The sequence below is a fragment of the Triticum aestivum genome, chromosome 6D, assembly GCF_018294505.1.
Source record: "Triticum aestivum cultivar Chinese Spring chromosome 6D, IWGSC CS RefSeq v2.1, whole genome shotgun sequence".
NCBI classification, from domain to species: domain Eukaryota; kingdom Viridiplantae; phylum Streptophyta; class Magnoliopsida; order Poales; family Poaceae; genus Triticum; species Triticum aestivum.
This window is the reverse complement of record NC_057811.1, coordinates 132,235,729-132,262,702: the sequence shown is the minus strand read 5'-3', so window position 1 is coordinate 132,262,702 and position 26,974 is coordinate 132,235,729. Positions and strand designations below refer to the sequence as shown.

Sequence of the window (26,974 nt, the reverse complement as noted above, 5' to 3'; positions counted from 1 at the left end):
AAACTTGTTTGAGTAGGTTAAACGGAAAGAGAATTTCGAGACGAAACTCTAGGCGCTTGAATCGCCTGATTCCGATAAACGAGCGAGAAGTTAAACAGAAACGAAGATTCGATCAGAAATCGAATCTGAGAAAATAGCGGAATAATCCGACGAAAAAGAAAAACGGACGAACGGTTAAAGAACGGGCGTTCGTTAACAGAGAAAAACCGACGAACGCGTTCGTTAAAACGAACGGTTCGGTGAACGCTCGCAAAATAATAAAACCAAAAAAAACTGATCTAGGGTTTTTTTTAATCGAATGGTTTTTTTTTTAAGAAAACCGGCAACGAACGGGGCAGTACCTCGTCGGGGCGGGGCTCCGGCGGGGCTCGGCTGCTCCGGCGAGGGCGGCGGGGTGCGGCGGGTGCGGCGGGGCTCGGGGGGGCGCGGGGTGGCGAGGGGCGGCGAGTGCGGCGAGCGGCGGCGGCTCGGGCTTCGGCTCCGGCGGCGGCGAGCGAGGCGGGTGCGGGCGGCGGCGGGCGAGGTGAGGTGAGAGGAGGGGGGCTATATATATAGGAGGGTGGGCAGCAGCTTGGGGGAGGGGCAAGGTGCGGCGGCGGCGTTCCCGTGTCCGCCATGGACACGGCGCGGCGGCGGCGTCGTGCAAGGAGAGGACGACGCGGGGCGGGCCGGCCTGCGGCTCGGCTGGGCTTGGCCCAGTCGGGCGCAGTGCAAATTGTTTTTTTTAAATACGTTCCGCGGAAAATAATTCGTAGAAAAATAAATAAAAGTCCAAAAAAGATAAAACAAAATTTCCCCGTCTAGTTAGAAAATCTAGAATAGGGTGAACATTTTTTTTAACACAAAGTAAATTTTTTAAAATATGCAATATTTTTAATGCAATTAAAATTGCAAATAAAATCCGAATAAATTCCAATATATGATTTTAACACTTTTTCTCCAGTATTTCAATTGTTTTGGAGAAGTCATATTTTCTCCTCTCGTTTATTTTGTTTAATGAAATATTTTCCGGAGAGAAAAATAATTAAAACCAAAATCCTCGTCTTATTATTTGATAAAAAATCAAATATGAAAATTCGAGAAAATCCCCAACTCTCTCCGAGGGTCCTTGAGTTGCTTAGGATTTATCGAGGATTTGTCGAAATGCAATAAAATATGATATGCAATGATGATCTATGTATAACATACCAAATTGAAAATTTGGGATGTTACACTAGAGCAAAAATTATATAACTCAAAAGATATAAGTGAAGCACATAGACTATTCTAATAATTCCCGAATCATGTGCGTCTCTCTCAAAAGGTGTGTACAGCAAATATGATTGTGGTAAACTAAAAATAAAGACTCAAATCATACAAGACGCTCCAAGCAAAACACATATCATGTGGTGAATAAAAATATAGCTCCAAGTAAAGTTACCGATGGAAGTAGACGAAAGAGGGGATGCCTTCCGGGGCATCCCCAAGCTTTGGCTTTTTGGTGTCCTTAGATTATCTTGGGGGTGCCATGGGCATAACCAAGCTTAGGCTCTTGCCACTCCTTGTTCCATAATCCATCAAATCTTTACCCAAAACTTGAAAACTTCACAACACAAAACTCAGCAGAAAATCTCGTGAGCTCCGTTAGCGAAAGAAAACAAAAGACCACTTCAAGGTACTGTAATTAACTCATTATTTATTTATATTGGTGTTAAACCTACTGTATTCCAACTTCTCTATGGTTTATAAACTCTTTTACTAGCCATAGATTCATCAAAATAAGCAAACAACACACGAAAAACAGAATCTGTCAGAAACAGAACAGTCTGTAGTAATCTGTAACTAATGCAAACTTGTGGAACTCCAAAAAATCAGCCAAAATAGGACGACCTAGAAAATTTGTTTATTGATCAGAAGCAATTGGAATCAATATTTTATCACGTTCTTGTGATTTTTAACAATTATTTTCGTGAACAGAAAGTTTCTGGAATTTTCTGCAAGATCAAATAACTATCATCCAAGAAGATCCTATAGGTTTAACTTGGCACAAATACTAATTAAAACATAAAAACACATCTAACCAGAGGCTAGATAAAAAATTTATTCCTAAATATAAGCAAAAAGAAAAAAAAGCTAAAAATAAAATTGGGTTGCCTCCCAACAAGCGCTATCGTTTAACGCCCCTAGCTAGGCATAAAGGCAAGGATAGATCTAGGTATTGCCATCTTTGGTTTTAGGGAAAAAGAGAGAAAACTTGTTATCTATGGAATTAATCTTTCTATTTTGACAAAGTACATGGCCATTAATGGTAGAAGAAAGATTAAGTATGTTGCGGAAATTGGCATCTAGGCTAGCTTTTATCTCTTTGATAGACTCGTTTTGGTAAGAAAGCAAAAGAGATGTGATTTCAACTTTCTCGTTAATGGGGTGCCCAAATATAGTTTTCATCTTTTCATAGGTATCTATGGGGTCCCCTTCGAGAAAACCCTCTTCAAAAACAGAATCTAAAACTTGTTTGAACGAAGCGGGCAACCCAACATAAAAGCTCTTTAAGTAAACCTCAATTTGGCATTGAGGTACATAGCTAGCCCGGATCCTTAATAACCTATCCCAAGCATCTTTCAAAGATTCATCGAGTAAATAACGAAATATTACAGAATCTTCTTCATCAAAATTGCTAAGGTTTTCATTGATAACTCCGGCAGGTTTTTCCATAGTATTTTTATTTATGAGTTTAGAAAAGATAGCAGGATTGTCTAAAGTGCTAAAACTTGGGAGAGGAACCCCAACTCTTTTTGGTTCCGACATGGCAAGGGAAAAGTGAACGAAAAGAGGCAACCAGAAAAGAGGGGGCGAATAAAACGGCAAGGGTGAAGTGGGGGAGAAGAAAACGAGAGGCAAATGGCAAATAATGTAATGCGGGAGATAAGGGTTTGTGATGGGTACTTGGTATGTTGACTTTTGCGTAGACCTCCCCGGCAACGGCGCCAGAAATCCTTCTTGCTACCTCTTGAGCACTGCGTTGGTTTTCCCTTGAAGAGGAAAGGGTGATGCAGCAAAGTAGCGTAAGTATTTCCCTCAGTTTTTGAGAACCAAGGTATCAATCCAGTAGGAGGCTACGTGCAAGTCCCTCGCACCTACACAAACAAATAAATCCTCGCAACTAACGCGATAAGGGGTTGTCAATCCCTACACGGTCACTTCCGAGAGTGAGATCTGATAGATATGATAGGATAATATGTTTGGTATTTTTGTGATAAAGATGCAAAGTAAAATAAACAAAATAAAAACGCAAAAGAAATAGCTTGTTGTCGGGAGATTAATATGATGGAAAATAGACCCGGGGGCCATAGGTTTCACTAGTGGCTTCTCTCAAGAGCATAAGTATTTTACGGTGGGTGAACAAGTTACTGTTGAGCAATTGACAGAATTGAGCATAGTTATGAGAATATCTAGGTATGATCATGTATATAGGCATCACGTCCGAGACAAGTAGACCGACTCCTGCCTGCATCTACTACTATTACTCCACACATCGACCGCTATCCAGCATGCATCTAGAGTATTAAGTTCATAAGAACAGAGTAACGCTTTAAGCAAGATGACATGATGTAGAGGGATAAATTCATGCAATATGATAAAAAAAAACCCATCTTGTTATCCTCGATGGCAACAATACTATACGTGCCTTGTTGCCCCTACTGTCAATGGGAAAGGACACCGCAAGATTGAACCCAAAGCTAAGCACTTATCTCATTGCAAGAAAGATCAATCTAGTAGGCCAAACCAAACTGATAATTCGAAGAGACTTGCAAAGATAACCAATCATACATAAAAGAATTCAGAAGCTTCAAATATTGTTCATAGATAAACTTGATCATAAACCCACAATTCATCGGTCTCAACAAACAAACCGCAAAAGAAGATTACATCGAATAGTTCTCCACGAGAGACGGGGAGAACATTGTATTGAGATCCAAAAAGAGAGAAGAAGCCATCTAGCTAATAACTATGGACCCGAAGGTCTGAGGTAAACTACTCACACTTCATCGGAGAGGCTATGGTGTTGATGTAGAAGCCCTCCGTGATGGATGCCCTCTCCGGCGGAGCTCCGGAACAGGCCCCAAGATGGGCTCTCATGGGTACAGAAGGTTGCGGCGGTGGAATTAGGTTTTTGGCTCCGTATCTGATCGTTTGGGGTACGTAGGTATATATAGGAGGAAGGAGTACGTCGGTGGAGCAACGTGGGGCCCACGAGGGTGGAGGGCGCACCTGGGGGGGTAGGCGCGCCCCCCTACCTCGTGGCTTCCTGTAAGCTTCCTTGACGTAGGGTCCAAGTCTCCTGGATCATGTCCGTTCCGAAAATCACGTTCCCGAAGGTTTCATTCCTTTTGGACTCCGTTTAATATTCTTTTTCTGCAAAACTCTGAAATAGGCAAAAAATAGCAATTCTGGGCTGGGCCTCCGGTTAATAGGTTAGTCCCAAAAATAATAAAAAAGTGAATAATAAAGCCCAATAATGTCCAAAACAGAAGATAATATAGCATGGAGCAATCAAAAATTATAGATACGTTGGAGGTGTATCAGTCACCATGGGTATCCCACGCAAGACATACATCAAGTGTTCTCAAATCCTTAAAGACTCAATCCAATAAGATAACTTCAAAGGGAAAACTCAATCCATTACAAGAGAGTAGAGGGGGAGAAACATCATAAGATCCAACTATAATAGCAAAGCTCGCGATACATCAAGATCGTATCACCTCAAGAACACGAGAGAGAGAGAGAGAGAGAGAGAGAGAGAGAGAGATCAAACACATAGCTACTGGTACATACCCTCAGCCCCGAGGGTGAACTACTCCCTCCTCATCATGGAGAGCGCCGGGATGATGAAGATGGCCACCGGTGAGGGATCCCCCCTCCGCCAGGGTGCCGAAATAGGGTCCCGACTGGTTTTTGGTGGCTACAGAGGCTTGCGGTGGCGGAACTCCCGATCTATTCTGCTGCCCGATGTTTTTAGGGTATATGGATATATATAGGCGAAAGAAGTCAGTCAGGGGAGCCACGAGGGGCCCACGAGGGTGGGGGGCGCGCCCAGGGGGCAGGCGCGCCTCCCTGCCTCGTGGCCACCTCGAAGCTTCCTTGACTTCAACTCCAAGTCTCCTGGATCACGTTCGTTCCAAAAATCACGCTCCCGAAGGTTTCATTCCGTTTGGACTCATCATCATGTGATTGGCACCCATAGTTCACATCGTCATGTGATCAACACCCAAAGGGTTTACTAAGGTGTGATCATGTTTTGCTTGTGAGAGAAGTTTAGTCAACGGGTCTGCCATATTCAGATCCGTATGTATTTTGCAAATTTCTATGTCAACAATGCTCTACACGGAGCTACTCTAGCTAATTGCTCCCACTATCAATATGTATCTAGATCGAGACTTAGAGTCATCCAGATCGGTGTCAAAGCTTGCATTGACGTAACTCTTTACGAAGAACCTTTTTGTCACCTCCATAATAGAGAAACATATCCTTATTCCGCTAAGGATAATTTTGACCGCTGTCCAGTGATCTACTCCTAGATCACTATTGTACTCCCTTGCCAAACTTATGGTGAGGTACACAATAGGTCTGGTACTCAACATAGCATACTTGATAGAACCTATGACTGAGGCATAGGGAATGACTCTTCATTCTCTTTCTATTTTTCTGCCGTGGTCGGGTTTTGAGTCTTTATTCAACTTCACACCTTGTAACATAGGCAAGAACTCTTTCTTTGACTGTTCCATTTTGAACTATTTCAAAATATTGTCAAGGTATGTACTCATTGAAAAAACTTATCAAGCGTCTTGATCTATCTCTATAGATCTTGATGCTCAATATGTAAGCTGCTTCACCGAGGTCTTTCTTTGAAAAACTCCTTTCAAATACTCCTTTATGCTTTGCAGAATAATTCTACATTATTTCCGATCAACAATATGTCATTCACATATACTTATCAGAAATGTTGTAGTGCTCCCACTCACTTTCTTGTAAATACAGGCTTCACCGCAAGTCTGTATAAAACTATATGCTTTGATCAATTTATCAAAGTGTATATTCCAACTCCGAGATACTTGCACCAGTCCATAGATGGATCGCTGGAGCTTGCATATTTTTTTAGCACCTTTAGGGATTGACAAAACCTTCTGGTTGCATCATATACAACTCTTCTTTAATAAATCCATTAAGGAATGCAGTTTTGTTTATCCACTTGCCAGATTTCATAAAATGCAGCAATTGCTAACATGATTCGGACAGACTTAAGCATCTCTATGAGTGAGAAAATCTCATCGTAGTCAACACCTTGAACTTGTCGAAAAACCTTTTTGTGACAATTCTAGCTTTGTAGATAGTAACACTACTATCAGCGTCCGTCTTCCTCTTGAAGATCCATTCATTTTCTATGGCTTGCCGATCATCGGGCAAGTCAACCAAAGTCCACACTTTGTTCTCATACATGGATCCCATCTCAGATTTCATGGCCTCAAGCCATTTTGCGGAATCTGGGCTCATCATCGCTTCCTCATAGTTCGTAGGTTCGTCATGGTCAAGTAACATGACCTCCAGAACAGGATTACCGTACCACTCTGGTGCGGATCTCACTCTGGTTTACCTACGAGGTTTGGTAGTAACTTGATCTGAAGTTACATGATCATCATCATTAGCTTCCTCACTAGTTGGTGTAGTAGTCACAGGATCAGATTTCTGTGATGAACTACTTTCCAATAGGGGAGCAAGTATAGTTACCTCATCAAGTTCTACTTTCCTCCCACTCACTTCTTTCGAGAGAAACTCCTTCTCTAGAAAGGATCCATAGCAACAAAGAATTTTTGCCTTCGGATCTATGATAGAAGGTGTACCCAACAGTTTATTTTGGGTATCCTATGAAGACACACTTCTCCGATTTGGGTTCGAGCTTATTAGGTTGAAACATTTTCACATAAGCATCACAACCCAAAATTTTAAGAAACGACAGGTTCGGTTTCTTGCTAAACCTCAGTTCATACTGTGTCGTCTCAAAGGATTTAGATGGTGCCCTATTAAACGTGAATGCAGCCGTCTCTAATGCATAACCCCAAAACTATAGTGGTAAATCGGCAAGAAACATCATAGATTGCACTATATCCAATAAAGTACGGTTATGACGTTCGGACACACCATTATGCTGTGGTGTTCCAGGTGGCACAAATTTGTGAAACTATTCCACATTGTTTTAATTGAAGACCAAACTCGTAACTCAAATATTCGTCTCCGCGATCAGATCGTAGAAACTTTATTTTCTTGTCACGATGATTTTCCACTTCACTCTGAAATTCTTTGAACTTTTCAAATGTTTCAGAATTATGTTTCATCAAGTAGATATACCCATATCTGCTCAAATCATCTGTGAAGCTCAGAAAATAACGATACCCGCCGCGAGCCTCAACAGTCATCGGACCGCATACATCAGTATGTATCATTTTCAATAAATCAGTTGCTTGCTCCATTGTTCTGGAGAACGGAGTTTTAGTCATCTTGCCCATGGGGCATGGTTCGCAAGCTCAAGTGATTCATAATCACGTGATTCCAAAAGCCCATCAGCATGGAGTTTCTTCATGCGCTTTACACCAATATGACCTAAACGGCAGTGCCACAAATAAGTTGCACTATCATTATTAACTTTGCATCTTTTGGCTTCAATATTATGAATATGTGTATCACTACAATCGAGATCCAACAAACCATTTTCATTGGGTGTATGACCATAGAAGGTTTTATTCATGTAAACAGAACAACAATTATTCTCTAATTTAAATGAATAACCGTATTGCAATAAACATGATCGAATCATATTCATGCTCAACGCAAACACCAAATAACATTTATTTAGGTTCAACACTAATCCCGAAAGTATAGGGAGTGTGCGATGATGATCATATCAATCTTGGAACTGCTTCCAACACACATCGTCACTTTACTCTTAACTAGTTTATATTCATTCTGCAACTCCCGTTTCGAGTTAGTACTCTTAGCAACTGAACTAGTATCAAATACCGCGGGGTTGCTATAAACACTAGTAAAGTACACATCAATAACATGTATATCAAATATACCTTTGTTCATTTTTCCATCCTTCTTATCCGCCAAATACTTGGGGCAGTTCCGCTTCCAGTGACCAGTCCCTTTGCAGTAGAAGCACTCAGTCTCAGGCTTAGGTACAGACTTGGGTTTCTTCACTTGAGCAGCAACTTTCTTGTCGTTCTTCTTGAAGTTCCCCTTCTATCCCTTTGCCCTTTTCTTGAAACTAGTGGTCTTGTTAATCATCAACACTTGATGCTCTTTCTTCATTTCTACCTTCATCGATTTCATCATCATGAAAAGCTCGGGAATCATTTTCGTCATCCCTTGCATACTATAGTTCATCATGAAGTTCTACCAACTTGGTGATGGTGACTAGAGAATTCTGTCAATCACTATCTTATCTGGAAGATTAACTCCCACTTGATTCAAGCGATTGTAGTACCCAGACAATCTGAGCACATGCTCACTGCTTGAGCTATTCTCCTCCATCTTTTAGCTATAGAACTTGTTGGAGACTTCATATCTCTCAACTCGGGTATTTGCTTGAAATATTAACTTCAACTCCTGGAACATCTCATATGGTCCATGACGTTCAAAACGTCTTTGAAGTCCTGATTCTAAGCCGTTAAGCATGGTGCACTAAACTATCAAGTAGTCATCATATTGAGCTAGCCAAACGTTCATATCGTCTGCATCTGCTCCTGCAATAGGTCTATCACCTAGAGGTGCATTAAGGACATAATTCTTCTGTGCAGCAATGAGGATAATCTCCAGATCACGGATCCAATCCGCATTATTGCTACTAACATCTTTCAACTTAATTTTCTCTAGGAACATACCAAAAATAAAACAGGGGAGATAAACATGAGCTATTGATGTACAACATAGATATGCTAATACTACCAGGACTGGCTTGCACCCGTTGTAGATGAACATAGAGCTTATCACACCTGATCATCACGTGGTGTCTCGGCACGACGAACTTTGGCAACGGTGCATACTCAGGGAGAACACTTTTATCTAGAAATTTAGTGAGAGATCATCTTATAATGCTACCGTCAATCAAAGCAAAATAAGATGCATAAAAGATAAACATCACATGCAATCAAAATATGTGACATGATATGGCCATGATCATCTTGTGCCTTTGATCTCCATCTCCAAAGCATCGTCATGATCTCCATCGTCACTGGCATGGCACCATGATCTCCATCATCTTGATCTATATCAATGTGTCGTCACATGGTCGTTTCGCCAACTATTGCTCTTGCAACTATTGCTATCGCATAGCGATAAAGTAAAGCAATTATTTGGCGCTTGCATCTTATGCAATAAAGAGACAACCATAAGGCTTCTGCCAGTTGCCGATAACTTCAACAAAACATGATCATCTCATACAACAACTTATATCTCATCACGTCTTGACCATATCACATCACAACATGCCCTGCAAAAACAAGTTAGACGTCCTCTACTTTGTTGTTGCAAGTTTTACGTGGCTGCTACGGGCTGAGCAAGAACCGTTCTTACCTACGCATCAAACCCACAACGATAGTTCGTCAAGTTAGTGATGTTTTAACCTTCTCAAGGACCGGGCGTAGCCACACTCGGTTCAACTAAAGTTGGAGAAACTGACACCCGCCAGCCACCTGTGTGCAAAGCACGTCGGTACAATCACTCTCGCGTAAGTGTACGCGTAATGTCGGTCCGGGCCGCTTCATCCAACAATACCGCCGAACCAAAGTATGACATGCTGGTAAGCAGTATGACTTGTATCGCCCACAACTCACTTGTGTTCTACTCATGCATATAACATCTACGCATAAACCTGGCTCGGATGCCACTGTTGGGGAACGTAGTAATTTCAAAAAATTTCCTACGCACACGCAAGATCATGGTGATGCATAGCAACGAGAGGGGAGAGTGTGTCCACGTACCCTCGTAGACCGAAAGCGGAAGCGTTAGCACAACGCGGTTGATGTAGTCGTGCGTCTTCACGATCCGACCGATCAAGTACCGAACGTACGGCACCTCCGAGTTCAGCACACGTTCAGCTCAATGCCGTCCCTCGAACTCCGATCCAGCCGAGCTTTGAGGGAGAGTTCCGTCAGCACGACGGCGTGGTGACGATGATGATGTTCTACCGACGCAGGGCTTTGCCTAAGCACCGCTACGATATTATCGAGGTGGATTATGGTGGAGGGGGCACCGCACATGGCTAAGAGATCAAGAGATCAATTGTTGTGTTCTAGGGTGCCCCCCTGCCCCCGTATATAAAGGGTCAAAGAGGAGGCCGACCCTCATAGGGCGCGCCAAGTATGGAGTCCTACTAGGACTCCCTAGTCCTAGTAGGATTCCACCTCCCACATGGAATAGGAAAAGGGAAGGGAAAAGGGGAAGGAAGGAAGCCCCCCCCCCCTCCCTAGTCCAATTCGGACCAGTCCATGGGGAGGGGTGTGGCCACCCTTTGAGGCCTTTCTCTCCTTTCCCGTATGGCCCATTAAGGCCCAATACGAATTCCCGTAACTCTCCGGTACTCCGAAAATACCCGAATCACTCGGAACCTTTCCGATGTCCGAATATAGTCGTCCAATATATCGATCTTTACGTCTCGACCATTTCGAGACTCCTCGTCATGTTCCCGATCTCATCCGGGACTCCGAACTACCTTCGGTACATCAAATCACATAACTCATAATACAAATCGTCACCGAACGTTAAGCGTGCGGACCCTACGGGTTCGAGAACTATGTAGACATGACCGAGACACATCTCCGGTCAATAACCAATAGCGGAACCTGGATGCTCATATTGACTCCCACATATTCTACGAAGATCTTTATCGGTCAAACCGCATAACAACATACGTTGTTCCCTTTGTCATCGGTATATTACTTGCCCGAGATTCGATCGTCGGTATCTCAATACCTAGTTCAATTTCGTTACCGGCAAGTCTCTTTACTCATTCCGTAATACATCATCTCGCAACTAACTCATTAGTTACAATGCTTGCAAGGCTTATAGTGATGTGCATTACCGAGTGGGCCCAGAGATACCTCTCTGACAATCGGAGTGACAAATCCTAATCTCGAAATACGCCAACCCAACAAGTACCTTCGGAGACACCTGTAGAACACCTTTCTAATCACCTGGTTATGTTGTGACGTTTGGTAGCACACAAATTGTTCCTCTGGTAAACGGGAGTTGCATAATCTCATAGTCATAGGAACATGTATAAGTCATGAAGAAAGCAATAGCAACATATTAAACGATCAAGTGCTAAGCTAACGGAATGGGTCAAGTCAATCACATCATTCTCCTAATGATGTGATCCCGTTATTCAAATGACAACTCATGTCTATGGTTAGGAAACTTAACCATCTTTGATTAACGAGCTAGTCAAGTAGAGGCATACTAGTGACACTATGTTTGTCTATGTATTCACACAAGTATCATGTTTCCGGTTAATACAATTCTAGCATGAATAATAAACATTTATCTTGAAATAAGGAAATAAATAATAACTTTATTATTGCCTCTAGGGCATATTTCCTTCACTGAGATGCTTTCCGTGCCTGAAGAAGCTGTATATCGAAGTGATGTTCCTTTCCTGTTAAATGTTAACCATAAGGGAGTTCAATTTTTTGCACCTTTTCCCAAGTTTAGAATGACAATGTACTACGATTTCTGAAGGAATTTTGGAGGATTTTAGGACATACACCCTCAACCCATATTGGTTGCTTCATTCATATGGTTACAATCGTCCATAAGCATTTCTCCTTTGGATTCATTTGTACTAGTTTTCTTAGGGAAATTTTCATCCAATCCAACCTCTTGTGAAGAAGGCTACATGTTCTAGATTGTAATCAAATGCCCATGTTAATCATGCCAGATCGAAGATGGCACGTTGGTGCATTTTACAAATCCTGCAAACCAAATGGGCGTGTAGCAGTGTTCAAAACTGCATGTAGGCACTAACACGTTCTCTTCTTTTGCAGTGCATATTAGGCCCGGTGGAAGATGTTTATAACGACAATCACATCAAATGCCTAGATCTGCATCTCTCCAATATTATTTTGAACTCCTATCGAGGGACCCCACCGGAGATTACACTCGCCAGGTTCTTTCTTTCCAGAGCAAAGGTGCTGAAGGTACTGAGGTTGAACATGCATTTCATTAGGAAAGATAAATGGTATGATTATCAGAGCCGGCTGGTACTGTGGAATGGAAGTGCCTCCAAAAATGCCAAACTTCATATTGGAAGATCATATGGCAAAGCAATTGAAAGTTATCGTGTCAAACCCATACATGACTTGTCAGCGGTTGATCCCTTTTCAGAAATGATGCAGCATGCAATGTATGAATTTGGGTGTTGTAGTCTTTGAATTTGAACCTATATTTATGGTATTTATTATATTGAACCATTTCTGTTCTCTTGTCTCAACGCAAACAGTTCATCCGGGTGAACCGCATATCGTACATCGCACACACCTTGATCTGGCGGACTGTTTTTTGTGTGTTGCCTAATCACAAACAGTTCATCCGAGTGAACTGTATGCTGTACATCACACACACCTTGATCTGGCTGACCGTTTCGTTTGTGTTGCCTAATCGCAAACAGTTCATCTGAATGAACTGTATGCTGTACATCACACACACCTTCATCTGGCTGTCCGTTTCTTTTGTTCCTCCTCATCGAAAACGGTTAATTGAACTGAACTGTATGCCCTGAATCGCACACGCAACTAAAATCTGAACCGTGTTTGATGCATCCGTCATCGCAAACGTTTTGCACATTTTTTGACTATTTTTTTACACCATTGTTTGCGATTATGGCATCGCACACAGTTACATCGAAGGGTCTCTGATCGTAGTGTCGCGTTAGCAGCATCCTGCAGTAGTGTTAGTCACATTGCTTGCAAGGCTTATAGTGATGATCATTACCGAGTGGCCCAGAGATACCTCTCTGATACACGGAGTGACAAATCCTAATCTCGATATATGCCAACTCAACAAACACCATCGGAGACACCTGTAGAGCATCTTTATAATCACCCAGTTACGTTGTGACGTTTGATAGCACACACGGTGTTCCTTCGGTATTCGGGAGTTGCATAATCTCATAGTCAGATGAACATGTATAAGTCATGATGAAAGCATTAGCAATAAAACTATACGACCATTATGCTAAGCTAACGGATGGGTCTTGTCCATCACATCATTCTCTAATGATGTGATCCCGTTCATCAAATGACAACACATGTCTATGGTCAGGAAACTTAACCATCTTTGATTAACGAGCTAGTCTAGTAGAGGCATACTAGGGACACTTTGTTTTGTCTATGTATTCTCACATGTATCAAGTTTTCGGTTAATACAATTCTAGCATGAATAATAAACATTTATCATGATATAAGGAAATATAAATAACAACTTTATTATTGCCTCTAGGACATATTTCCTTCAGGCTGCACGTGCCTCGGACTCGGGCGTCCGCGTGCGCGTCAGCATCAGCGTGGGCACGAGAACCCAGCGATGGCTGGGTACCACTGCCGGACCAGAGGATGGTGGAGGCGGGCGGCGTACCTGGCGGAGCGAAGGGTCGGCGATGTCGTCGGCGCTGCGTCGATGGGCGACGGGCGCTGAGGAAGAAGATCCGCCGCTGTCGGGGCCGCCTTGCTCGAGTAGCGACCTCCGCAATGCGATACGGAGGGCCACCTCCTCCACGTCGATGTTCGACCCGTAGGATTCTAAACTGGATCCGCCGCTGGTTCCGTTCGCCGGCCATCATATCGGAGGGAGGGGATCGGAAGTGGAGTGGACGGAGACGGGAATGAATTGGATTTCAGATTGACCGTTGTCTAGGATTTTCTGGATGTGGGAATATTTGTGGGGTCAGGGTGGGCCGGGCTGATGTGGCAAACGGGCCCAGGCGCCCATATCCGCCCCTTATTTGGACTGGATATGAGGGGTGCTGTCAGCCCAGGCGTTTGAGGCCCGTTTGAGGGGGCCGTCTGGGTCGAAAAATCATGACCGGTCAATGACCAGACGGGCCGCCCGAGCGTTTGAGGCCGGTTTAGGGTGCCTGCCTGTAGATGCTCTAAGGTGTGCACCACCGATGACGCGTAGACCTCAGTTAAGCACATTTTTACATTTTTTTAAGAAGAAAAAAAATGTGTACACACTAAATTCCCATCACACTAAGAATCAGCAGTTCTTTTATTTACAAAAAAAATACTACTAGTAGTACATTACGAGAATGAATTTCTTGCACTTAAATGGAGGGTCCAAACCAAATTCTTTTTCAGGAAATGTCTAAAGGATATTCATTTTGTATGGATAGAAAAATAATTACTCTAGAATCATTTAGTTGAGTTTTCTTTTGCGAATCAATATTGTGTTTCCAATTGGGATTGGTACGTGTGCAGAACATACATGCACAAGCTTGCCCATGGGATGGATGTGCTCTTCCCTCCCTTTGGCACGCATCATTTGGTTGAACTGGCAACCCAATAAACAGAGCAATATTATTTCAAGAAAATTTTGATGACCCTAACTAATGGCCATTATTATCTTTAGTGGAGTTATGCAAAACACAAGGTGTGACACAATGCCTAGGGATCTCTCCACCACCAATGGTCGATCACCTGTTTGGAGCTTCATCCTCTATCTTCAAAAAAAAAAACTTCATCTTCATGCTCATTCTTTGGAAGATATGGGACACAAGGACTGCAAAGGCCTTTCTGAATATTCGTAATTAGTCTTGTACTCTACCCCCACCCCCCGGTCGATTCCTTGAAAAGAAAAACGACTATATAAATGATCACGAATACGTAGAAACAATCGCCACTTAATTTTCTTTGCCTGTTCTCAAATGATTCAACTTCACTTTGTATTTATATAATCTTGCAGTATGCAGTGTCAGACCTTGCGACCTACTAACAGCAAGGCGATGAGAATTTTTAAAGGAACCTAATCATCTCCCGCGCTTCCTCTGGTCATCTCATTTTTACTTATGAGGCCTGTCTGACTTGATTCCGATCTCAGCCGCGCCTGCCTGCGCCCAGCCGGCGAGTAGAGCCGGAAGAGATCGCGGGCGGAGAAGACGGAGAGGAGGGCCATGCCGACGGCGGCCGCGAGGCCGCAAACCATGCCGAAGGCGCCCTGCACGCAGAAGCGGGTATAGATGTTGCAGAGCCTGCTCCACTGCAGGGGCTCCACGCCCGTCAGTGCCACAAAGCATGCTTGCAGCGCCGCGACGGCGCTCGCGAACACCACGTACGCACACCCCTGCAAAATTAAATTATTACATGTGTCAACAAAATACACTTCCTTCCCTAAAAAAATACACTTCCTTTTTTTACAACTCCATTTTAAGTGCCAAAACAAGTCACAGCTCGCCTAGTTGCCGGTTCGATGTTTATTTCTGAAATTCGTATGGAGGTACTAAACACAAGTATTGTTGATCTTTATCAAAGTTTAAAGCAGGCCATACATCTTGTAATTAGTCTTGCACTTGTCACCCTCCTAATTGCGTAATTGCTCACATAACATTTTATAAAATAATTACCTTTACATAAATTCCATGTTTCAATTCCATCATGTTTTCTCGGTTGCATATGTCAATGTATACATCTGATGCATTCCTAACGGAGTTGTTTGTAATGTATTTCGATGAGATTTTTGTATGAAACGGATAATTTTTTACGTCTTGAAAGAAGCACTAGTTGCTCCCCACCATGACCATGGTGAATGCAGTGCACGGAGCATATGCATATGTGACGACTCGCCTCATCATCTAGGCATGGCGGTGTGCCGGTCCAGCTACCTCATCTTCATCCGTTCCTACCTGTCATCATCGAGGTTGGAGACGGCATTTTCAAGAGGAATGCCCAGTAGGGCGTGACCCGTCTCGGTAAATGTCACCATGTTCATGTTGAATGAGCACCATCTGATGCGCTCCCTCTTCCCCGCCAAAGTCTGCCTGCTTCTCCTTGTAATGGAGCCTGACGCCGTGGTCACCCACACAACCTTCTGGTGGCGGTATGCTTGAAGATTTCGCCAGGGGTGGATGGCTGAGGTGTAGGCCTCGTACCGCTCATCACATGCCTCCTTCACAGTGAGGTGAAGGGGAGCACGTTGTGGTCGATATGAGCTGTGTGGGCAAGCGCTCTCCTGGTCAGACGGGCTCAGCTCATAGCTGTCGTGCGAGTTGAACTCGATGGGGTCTGTTTTCGTATTCTAATCCGACCACTCATCGAGGGCGAGATCCTCCTTCATGGCCTCCACCATGTAAAGGTGATCCTCCTCCTTCTCCTGGGCGATGAGGTCGACCACCTCCTTTGTCGTCACCTCGTTCCGTTCTTCTTCCCCGAGAGTGGCACACAGTTCGAACAAGGAAGCAGCATGGCGATGATGAGAGGGAAGTGGAGGTTGTGGGCTGCGGGGTAAGAGCTATTTGGCCATCGATACGAGAACTGGAGCTTGTGAGCTATTCGTCCATTGCGACAGTCTTTTTGTAGCCGCGGGCGACGGATTGCGCAAAAAGAGTGGCGGATGGCCCGAAAATATGGTTGAAAACATGATGTTAATGGACACGGGCAATTGGCACGCAACCGACCACCATTAATTGACACACTTTGTGATGCCATGGCATCTTCTGCAGTCTGCGATATTGACGGATGAAAATGACGGGTCACACCGGAGGACGAGGAGGGAGTTGAAACTACCCTCCCACCTGAGCGGAACAGATGAAGGCTGTCCCATTTCAACTCCACATCCTTCAAATATGCGGAAACGCTCCTTCACGAGCGAGCGCTCCAACGAGGGATCTCTTCCATCGCGCTGTCGAAAGCTAACGAAAGATGGGCCCACCCACGTTTATGATTCAGCCCACATGTGCGCGTACACCGTTCGACCCTCCCTACTCTTTCTCCCGTAAAAACTAAATCTCACCCCCCCCCCCCTATTTCAACGGGTGGGGCCCGGGGTGAGGCCAGATTTACCTCAAACGATATAGCCAGAATTGCTAAAAAGAGAAAGCGTGGCCTGTCGGAAATCGCGCGTTGCAGCGCGCGCGCGAGATAGCAGCTCCCTCAAATATGAAGGCTCGCGGGTCGTATACGAAGCACGCTACATAATGGCGACCGAGAACGGAACGACAGCTCTAGTAGAGCTGTTTTCAGTCAAAATTTTCATATTGATGATTATTATGGGCCCAATATGACTAGTCTACGGAAGTTGCTCTTAATGTATTCTGCTGTTGCCGTTAGCAGTGCGGCCATCAGTCCATCAAGACTCTTGTTACGCGTCGCGAGTTAAGTTTGAGAAACGACCCCGTTACGGTTGCAACCGCATGAGTTATGACCCTCCCTCTCCATCAAACGATGTACTGTAATACGGAATTATGTATGGCGAGCACATCACATCAGCGACACTCTTCTCCGCCGTTCAGTGCCGACATGTCGTGCCGGATTGTTATCTTTAAGACGTGAACTTCACAGGGGAACAGTTGAGTAGGCGTGATTCATCAGACGTCGAAAAACCATGTCCCATGGATAGGATAGAATTAGGAACTTAAAAGCGACATGGAGTGCTTGCGAAGCAAGGCTGTCTCGGTTCAGTTTCCCGACCGATAAAAGGAAATGTGGCGGAAATGGAACGGCGGTCGACAGAGAAAACGAAGGAAGTGAGGCCTTAATTGGCCAAGGCTCGGCTGTCCGATCAAAAACGACAGTCAGAAAAATCCACATCCACCATTACCGTCCTCCTGCTGCTACCTAGCCGTGGCGAAAGGCGACCGCGCAGTGCCCACGCGCAGCGCACCCGCCCGTCGCTGTAGCCGGCTCACGATAATTCCACTCGATGCGTATTAATGGGAAACGGTTGGGCGCCAAGCGCGCGCACGCGTCCGGCCTGTTTCCTCCTTCCTTCCTGCACTCACCACGACTCTCCGGTGATCTGGTCTAGTTGATGAAGCTACAGGTTGCCTCTGTTCCCCGGCTGTGTTTCGCGGAAGCAAAATCAATTCAACGGGAATTAATCAGTTGGTTGGTTACCTTGTCGAGGAGGAAACACGCCCACGCGACCGCCCTGGCGCAGCCCCGGCCGTCCTCGCCGCCGGCGAAGCGGCCGCCGGCGAAGCGGCCGCCGGAGCAGAGCCGCTTGAGGAGCCGCGCCGCGTGGTACCCCGCGGCCACGGCCGCCGCCACGATCAGCACCCTGGCACGCACAGCGAGTATCCGAGGCGAGCGATCAGTGATCAGGATCGGTGAAAGCTTGGCCGTACGTACGTCTGTGACCGAACATGGACGTACCAGAGGGCCTCCACGTCCTTGGGCACGGCCTTCTTCCGGACGAAGAGCACCGTCTTGGTCTGCGCGCTCAGGCCCAGGAGCAGCGCGGACGCCGCCGACGCCGCCGCGCACGCGCCCCGGAGGAGGCTCTCCGCCCTGTCCGACGTCACCGCCGCCTGCAGCCTCGCCACCGCCCCCATGCCGCCCGGCTAGCGCGGCCGGTCGAGCCTCGCTCGCTGGGTCTCTGCCTCGCCGCGGAGCGCGGTGGCGGAGCCGAGCTGCCTGGCCAACGGTTTGAGGAGCTTTGTGGAGCCGGACGGACGCGTACGCTCTTGCGGGGTAGCGGGGTAGCGGGCGTTGGTCCCGCGCGCGCGCGGAAAGCGTTGGGCCAGCGCGCGTACTTATATCACGGATCCATTCGGTTCCATCAATGGGGCTGTGGCGGTGCAAAAGGCTTGAAATGAAAGTACGTGAGCGTTGAGGCCACCATGTATGGGATTTAAAATTTCTCACCAAATTGTGTTGAATTTCATGGGCTTCACTATACCTTATAACTACATATACTTATGACCGTGGGGCAGCTTTAGGCAGAATGGCCTAGAGCATGTCCAACAAATTGTGAGCTTCATTATGGGTAGTACTAGTGTCTATGTCATCAGCCAATAATGCACTACACAGTTGCTCTAATCACGTGCATTTTAAGTTGAGCTATAGGCAGAATAATAAAACATAGTACCTCCGTCCGGAATTACTTGATGATGTTGTTTCAGCGGTCAAGTAATTCCGGATGGAGGTAGCATACATATCTTTTCACCAAGAGTTTGTGCTTGGCTTGCTGGCATATGAGCATACAAGTGAGCTCTCCCTATTTATTTTATTCTCTGCCATGTCATTACATATTCTGCATGGTAAATTTTACAATTGTTACCGCCGCAATAGTATTGACAATGATTTTGTGCCACCTGGATCCCATATGGGATTGTCCTGCGGATCTTTTATATAGTGATCATATATCTACAGGCACGGTCTGATTGCGATTAGCAGAGTTTCAGGCAGCAAACTGAAGAAAGACAAATGAAAAATTCAAAGCTCGAACTCATGAGCATATGAAAATAGGCTCACAACTAAGCGAACCAAGTTGATGCTATTTTGGAATTAACCAGATAAGTTGGATGAAGTGAAGAGCAATCCAGAATCCTATTTTGTATAAGAAAGTTGTACAACTGATATTGGAATTCACCCATGGTGAAAGTAGTTATCCAAATAATTATGTAGTGTATGAACTTCACTACTCTAAAATATGCAGAACAAGGTTCCCATTTTTACCTCTCTAGCCATCATAGTTTATGCTTGTAATAGTACATGCGTTACTCGAACTTATATGCTACATTGACAGAGATTGTGATCATGGCGTGGATGGCGGTGTAGCCATCTTCGTTTGTTTACAGTTACGGGTAGCCTTCGCAGCTTTGAGCGTCAACGAGAATGCATGAAGCGTCAACCACCTCGAATAAGATACATAGCAACTTCAAAAAGAAAAATCAAACCATGATTAAAAACTTCAAAAAGAAAAAGACGCTACATCTACTAATTAGGGAGGAAAGGTATCGGACTGAGGTGAAGGCTTAGAAGAAAAATCAGGGGGGATAGGGGCTAATTAGGTGTGGACACGTACCTGATGCCAACAAAAAGTGTGGACACGTACCTCCGTACCTTCCGTCCGTAAGCTGGCATTCGTTGACTACATTTTCGAAAAAAAAAATACTAATTGATATTTTTGAAAAGGAAAAGATGTGTGCTCCAGTTTGCCCTCCATTCGACTAGAAGATGTCCACGTCCCTTCAGCTCAACTTCTCATAAATGGCATACTTGATTGCAACAAATACTCACTGTATGATCACTTGACAAAAGAGGCCAATAATAATTAATGCCGATGGTCCACTACAACAAAACAATTTTAGCTTTACAAAAACGTTCTCCCAGAAGTTATGGACCCCAACCGATTAATGGCCACAAAAGCATAATACATGTCTGTCAACATCAATTCACACCGTCTTCTACAGTAATATTCTGCACAAATTAAGCTAAACGGGAACAAGCTAAACAAGAATTTATGTTGAAATTATACAAAGAAGCGAGTAGACATTTTTTTTACAAGGTAGCAGAGCTACTCGCTGTAGATTTACAGAAAACTAGTTCTAATGGCAATCACGACGAATATGTGAGCCAAAGAACTAGTTCGCAGCAACAGCAGCTGGTATTTGAGATTTCAACAGTAACGTCTAACGGTGAGCACACGCCGAGATCTTAATCCTCCAGCTCAACAATCTGCGCCCTTCTTTCGGCAGCTTTCTTCCTGACAAATATTCCCCATCTCATAGCAGCCTTTATCTTGAGCCACCCGACAACGGCTTTGCCCGATGGACGGCTGGGCTCACCTTCGAAGCCTGGATTTGGCAATGGAGATTGCATGTAAGGGAAGGAAAACGTTTCGTCTGGCAAACCAGTAGAAGCTCCGCCCATATTGAAGACCCTGAGCAGCTGCTGCATGTCGTCACCCTCGAGCAGTTGGTGGCTTTTTAGGCGAATGTCTTCAGTGAAATCATCAGCATACTGACCATCACGGTTGTGATGCCAATTATCGTAGCCGACATTTGCTGGCTGAATTGGATGGCCTTGAGAAATTGTGTGATGCAACTGGCCGAGTTCCAGACCCATGCCATCACTTGCTGTTCCCTGATTAGACCCCATCAACATGGTATGCGGCAAAAATGGAAAGGCGTCATCATATGGCACAGGCATATTAGCAGATGAACTCTGAAGCTGAACAGACTGTGTTGCTGTCTGGTTGCCATCATACCCTATAGAACCATTTGTGCCTGAAATGAATGAAACAAAACATATGGTTTTGAGAAACTGCTATTCCAGAGTGACATCATGAAATATTCATACATCTCATACACCCTTTGCTTTATTTGTATGTATATATTTATATCCAAAATCAATGTTTCAGTTTTTCCAACGCATTAAGTCATATTTTCCTACTTCAGAAATAAAATGGCAAAAATACTTAGAATTTTGTATCTAAGCACTTGTGTGCTTACCTGTTGTAGATGGTCCTGGCATACTCGTTGAAGAAATGCGCTGTACATATGCAGCAGGAGCACGAGCCTCAGCTTGATTAGTTAATGCAGCCTTTTTCTTTGGTTTAGGGTTCAAGAGAGCTTTGCCATCATATTCAATAACATACATCCAATTATCATATGCTTTCTTCACCAGCCCATCAGCAAAATGCTGTCGCAAACAATAACATTCTAATCAGTCAAGATTTTATGTTTAAGAAAAACACTTCTGCTGATTAGAGCAGAGAAAGCCGAACTCACTCCTTGAAAAAATGAAAAATAAACAAGTGCCCCAGATTACTTAAACACACCTAAGCATAGTGTAGCACATCTCAGAAATTACTGCAGTTAATAGGAAGGCCAGAAAAACTATTATACATTGGAGAAACTGGCTATACCTAAGGGTTTAACGTACCTAATGAGCATTCAGTGCGTTAAAAACATATAACTGTACCAGAAATTTAATACATAGTAGTTAATACACATTGTCCATGGCCATCATTCTTGAATATAAAGGGTGTGTGGACAGATCAAGACCAATGTGATATAAGATGAAGTCAGACCTCAACATATTACTCCCTCAATCGCTGTTTCTTGGGCGTCTTTTCCCAGATCTAGGGCCCTGGAGGTTTTTCTCCTCCTTTCTCCTGATAATACTCCCGTTTACGTGACGTTCCTGTTCCCCTACCATAGTAAAAGCGCTAACAATCCCTCAAGTTCCAAAATCTAAACGTCCCGACCATATACTGGAAACAAAATCTCTGGGACATCTCCTTCCATGTAGCCTGTTCAATGGTAGGCGGACTATTGGTGAGCAGAGATCAGGGCGAGCAAAGGTATGCAGACTCTGCATGAGATGAACTTCTCAGACGAGTGTGAGAGCAAAATCGACCAACTCTCAACTAATCACGTCCATGCCCACAGTCCTTAATATTGACGCCCAAACTAAAGCGCCCTAGAATTGGGAACAGAGAGCATACCAATTTCAAAACTCCAAAACAGAATAAATTTAATTGCATTATCTAGGACGGGTGCATGTTAAAATGAATGGGAACAACATTTAAGTTCAACAAAACATAACACTAGATATCAAATGCACCCAAACAAATGCCCATAGCACAAACCTTTTGGCCATCATCAAGACTCTCAGACGAATAGAATTGCTCGCCAGAAATTAGCCCACAGAATGCATAGAGGTCGTTGAAAATAGCACCAGCAGTTCTGTTCTCATCAGAATAGTATATGTAATATTTTCCACTCAAGACACAGGTTTTTGCATGTTCAACAAGGGAATCCCACATCTTGTTGGACATGCCACTTCCGAGGATCTAAAACAACAGAACAGTATTACAAATTAGAACTAAAACAACAAAAGATCAAAGGCCGTGGAAAAGAAACGAACTTACAGTACGCAGCTTCTGTGGATCCCGAACCACAAGCCTAAGAAAATCTTCAACAGTTAAAATTCCAGATTTATTCAGCCTCTTATGGAACGACCCATCTTTTCCTATTTTCTCTAACCTCCAGACCTCATCCTTCAATGCAGGTGGATAATGCTTCTTGTACACTAAGGAAGTGAAATTCAAATTGTTCAGACATATGTCAAGCAGAAGCACATGATTACCATTACAGAAAACTTACATTCTCCTCTATGGTCCTTAACCATGAAAGCTTCAGTTTTTGCCTCACGGATGCGAACACCCTCACAAAACCCTGAGGCAATTTTCAAACCAAGTCTGAATTTCCTACTCCTTATCCAGCTAGAGTTATCTGTGAACGTGAACTCCCCGATTGTGCCAACACCTTCTTTCAGTGTGACTTGTATATCGCCAGTTATAATAGGTCGTTTTCCCTCACGCTCCTTCACTATATGACTGTCAAATTCCTCCTCTGTCCAGCCTTCCTCGTCTTCATTGTTGAAATCACCTTCCAGAACAACAATATCAAGCTTGGCAGACGCCTCCAGCCCAGATGATACAACACAGCCATTGCCGGTATCAAGCAAAACAACATGAATTGCAGCCCCCTGCTCCCCTTCAACTTTTCCTCCGGTAAAAAGGGGAAGGGACAATCTTGTCCTGAATTGGAGTTGCAGATTTCTTCCACCAGGACCTTCAATTCGCTTTGGAGAAGACCTGCATTATTCCAATCAGTAGCAGATAATTAGTATCAAGGTGGCTCCCAAAGAAGGCCATTTCACCTTTTAGGCCTCAAAGTTTACATACTTTGCGAGGATATAGCATGATGCGTGAAGCCAAATTACATTGCACACCGCAAACATCAAGTTACTTGTAAGACCATCATGTGTTACTTGCACTATATTGATATATTTTACAATTCAGTAAGGAAAGGGTGTTATGTGTCATACTCCTTCCATTTCAAAATAATGTCCTCCTGCAGCTCCAAACATTTTTAGCCACTTTAATTGCTTTTTTCCCGTCAACAACGTCGTAGCAGATAGAGCTAGTTAACTTCTCCTGATGTTTGCACTTCCCAAATAGTTCATCTTTTGCTCGCATGTGTTGGGGGAGGAAAAAGAGGTACTCCTATGTCTAACCCTAGACGAACATCTATTTTGAAAGGAATGAAGTGCACAACTAGAAGGTATAAGGAAAAACTAGGCTACGGTGATACTCCCTCCGTCCGGAAATACTTGTCGGAGAAATGGATAAAAATGGATGTATCTAAAACTAAAATACGTCTAGATACATCCATTTCCGGACGGAGGGAGTACATGATTTTTTCCTTAACACACTGACAAAGCTACATATACATTTGAAAACTTATGAAGTATTCAATAGTGTAGTTCCTCTAGTCTAGAATTGACACTGACCACATGGGATCTCCAAGTAAAACATAATAAGCCACATAAAGTATCTTCAATTTCTATGCAAATCAACCATAAGAAAAGATTCCGCTTCCTTATTGCAGTCCTGAAGTCAGGTGTAACATGAGTCTATAGATTGAAACATAGAAAGAAATTATAAACGGAACGGAACCGATTGTGCCCCATTTACGCCAAGAGATGGACCTGTCGATGGGGGAGGAATGTATGTGGGTGTCAATAGGAGAGGTAAGCTATGGCTTGGCTGCTCGCATACTCCTATGTCAAGGTAGGTCATGCCTAGGTTGTTTGATGAGCTTTCTTTTCTAAAAAAAATATGAGACCAACCCAAGGGCTAACCCTCATTGGCTTTTTTTTATAGGAGAAACTTCGCGAGCAACCGCGTCAAAGCCGAGGCTCGAACTCGGGTGGGCTGGCAGCTACCCCAGCTGCCCAGCCAACGGGTCGACGCCCCGTCCTCTGAGCTTTCTTTTCTGGCAGAGGGCTGCATAGCCATGTACAGTGTGCATAAATATTTCAAAAATAATCTGATACACCTTTGATACATACCACATAAGGCATATCCGTGTCAGGTACGTATCACAACATGGAGAAAGCACCAAACAAACGGTTCAGTGCATCTTAAACGGAAAGTAACATATTGACTTTTTAACAAAGAAACTAATATATTTGCTTCATTGTTGGTTTGATTCATACCTCCCAGTGATTGCAGCAGGACCAAGTTTTCCCAAGGCGCGCTCCACTTCTTCACTAACCTACAAGCAAAATACGAAATTACAACCAACAGAAAGAAACACAAAATGACAATATACATTTTGCAACTCCATAAAGATATGTCATAACAGTATTCCTTTTTAATACTTGCTTTGTTCTTACCACTCTACGGAGAATTGGTTCCAATGATGAGCAAAGCCTCTGCAGACTATCCACCTTTAGTGCTTCAACAATAACACTGTACAAGTAGAATGAATAAGTACAAAAACCATGATTAATGCTGTTCAAATTGAAAGGTAAACCCAACAAAAAATGTTCAGTAAAACCATTTAAGATAATACTTAGCTAATATTCAACAGGCCACAACTCAACATCATAATGTTACAGCACTTCACAGTCTTCTAGCATTTTGAAATAGAATTACGAGTACAGATACATGAAAGCAAAAGAGACACACTTGTTAATGAAAGATGGTAAAATAATACTTCTTAATTGTCCTACACTGATTTATGTAGTCTGTAGCACATCTAAGTATCCAACACCGCAAGTTCACACAGACCACAACCAAGAATGTGCCATGTGCCAAACGGGAAACGCTTTCATATGTTCATATCGCCACACTAAACAATGTTAAGCTTTGGCTATTCAAAAAAATAGGAAAATGGTATGGAGGTTATGCTTATAAACATGACGCCCAGAGATAGCGCTTTAGAGATGGTTCTTGCCATTAACTAGGGAGATTCTTGTCAGTTGGCCAGTTGGGGTATTTTGTAAACGAACAAGTTCAATGAGATAGCAAATAAGACAATTTTAACATGGCCAGAGTGCTAATTTATGTATTTGCTTAACTTAAGTGCATGAGGTTAAAATATTATAACAAAAGAATAGAGTGAATGACAAGCCTGGAGTTAAATTTGATTTTGTCTGTATGTGTGCTGGATGATGCATACCACTTTTCTTATATTGTTTTCCATGGTAAGCATAGGCGTCCCTGAGTGTACATCCTTCTATAACAAGGTCACGAGCGTGCTCCTGAAACTACTTATAACGGATCTTGTCCTTTCTCTCAACAGTTAACTGCCAAGTTAGCAAGTTACCAAGAATTCAGCACTTCCCAGCAAGTCACACCAATCCCAGCTCAAATTCTTCCTAGTACTACGTGGTGATCCCAAAAGGCACTTCAAAACGCCCATGGTTATCAAAACCATAACTGAAATTCCAAAGTTATGGCTAGACGCAGCAGCTAGAAGACTAATCATCACCCCGCTAATAACAACCTGACCACCCCTTGTGTCCATGAAAGAAAACAAGTATGTCTGCAGATTTTCAGCCAGACGGCACCAAATCGCAAGCAACAAATCTGGACACAAATTCCCAAATCCCAATCATAGAGTACCGTAAGCCGGCGCTAAATCACGAAGGCTTTTGAACGATCCAGCATACGGACCCAAGCAACTCCACTGGCTAGCACTCGCGCGGCTGAACCGGCACGACTATAAGGAAATCACCTCACGCACTTAAAAGGGGTGCTAAAACTGAACGAATTCCTGACCTGGCAAGAGCCGGGGGTCGCGACCGCTTGGCCTCAGGGCGGCCGTCGCCGGCGGCGGCGGCTTCCAGCCCGCGCTTCTCGTTCATCGCCGTCAGCGAACCCTAGCCGGCACCCGCGCCGAATCGAGCGAGGCCCGCGTCCAGATTCCGCCTGACCGCCGCCGCTTCACCGATTCGGCGAGCCGGAGGAGCCGATCGACCGCGGTCGCCTGGGCCGGGCGCTGGATTCGGGGTCGGGTGGAGGAAGGTGGATCGCGGCGATGAGGTCGGGGAGGTGAGGGGAGAGAAGGCAACGGCGCGTCGGCGTCGGCGCGGGGCGGATGGGTCAGAGATCCTTTTGGCGAGACAGATAGAGATTGTACCCATCC

At 44.2% G+C, this 26,974-nt stretch overlaps 2 protein-coding genes across 2 annotated transcripts; both read right to left on the bottom strand.

Annotated features, from left to right (window-relative positions):
* Window positions 1-14,913: 14,913 nt before the first annotated feature.
* Window positions 14,914-18,796, bottom strand: LOC123144102 (CASP-like protein 2C4). The gene is made up of 3 exons (XM_044563127.1): window positions 18,396-18,796; window positions 18,138-18,300; window positions 14,914-15,369 (listed from the first exon to the last, which is right to left on the bottom strand). The coding sequence occupies exons 1-3, from the start codon at window positions 18,572-18,574 to the stop codon at window positions 15,052-15,054; spliced, it is 660 nt and encodes a 219-aa protein (XP_044419062.1). The 5' UTR covers window positions 18,575-18,796; the 3' UTR covers window positions 14,914-15,051.
* Window positions 18,797-20,275: 1,479 nt separating this feature from the next.
* Window positions 20,276-26,969, bottom strand: LOC123144100 (calmodulin-binding protein 60 B). The gene is made up of 8 exons (XM_044563122.1): window positions 26,608-26,969; window positions 25,218-25,293; window positions 25,038-25,096; window positions 23,138-23,631; window positions 22,903-23,063; window positions 22,621-22,824; window positions 21,479-21,668; window positions 20,276-21,253 (listed from the first exon to the last, which is right to left on the bottom strand). Exons 1-8 carry the CDS (start codon window positions 26,691-26,693, stop codon window positions 20,682-20,684), a joined length of 1,842 nt encoding a protein of 613 aa, XP_044419057.1. The 5' UTR covers window positions 26,694-26,969; the 3' UTR covers window positions 20,276-20,681.
* Window positions 26,970-26,974: the final 5 nt, after the last annotated feature.

Excerpts from the sequence above, each read along its gene's own strand:
- LOC123144102 (XM_044563127.1), bottom strand. The coding sequence starts at position 18,574 with ATGGGGGCGGTGGCGAGGCTGCAGGCGGCGGTGACGTCGGACAGGGCG. Across the intron at positions 18,301-18,395 it reads AAGGACGTGGAGGCCCTCTG|GGTGCTGATCGTGGCGGCGG; the intron begins GTACGTCCATGT and ends TGTGCGTGCCAG. Across the intron at positions 15,370-18,137 it reads CGTGTTTCCTCCTCGACAAG|GGGTGTGCGTACGTGGTGTT; the intron begins GTAACCAACCAA and ends TTAATTTTGCAG.
- LOC123144100 (XM_044563122.1), bottom strand. The coding sequence starts at position 26,693 with ATGAACGAGAAGCGCGGGCTGGAAGCCGCCGCCGCCGGCGACGGCCGC. Across the intron at positions 25,294-26,607 it reads CGACCCCCGGCTCTTGCCAG|TGTTATTGTTGAAGCACTAA; the intron begins GTCAGGAATTCG and ends CTACTTGTACAG. Across the intron at positions 21,669-22,620 it reads GTCTTGATGATGGCCAAAAG|CATTTTGCTGATGGGCTGGT; the intron begins GTTTGTGCTATG and ends TGTTTGCGACAG.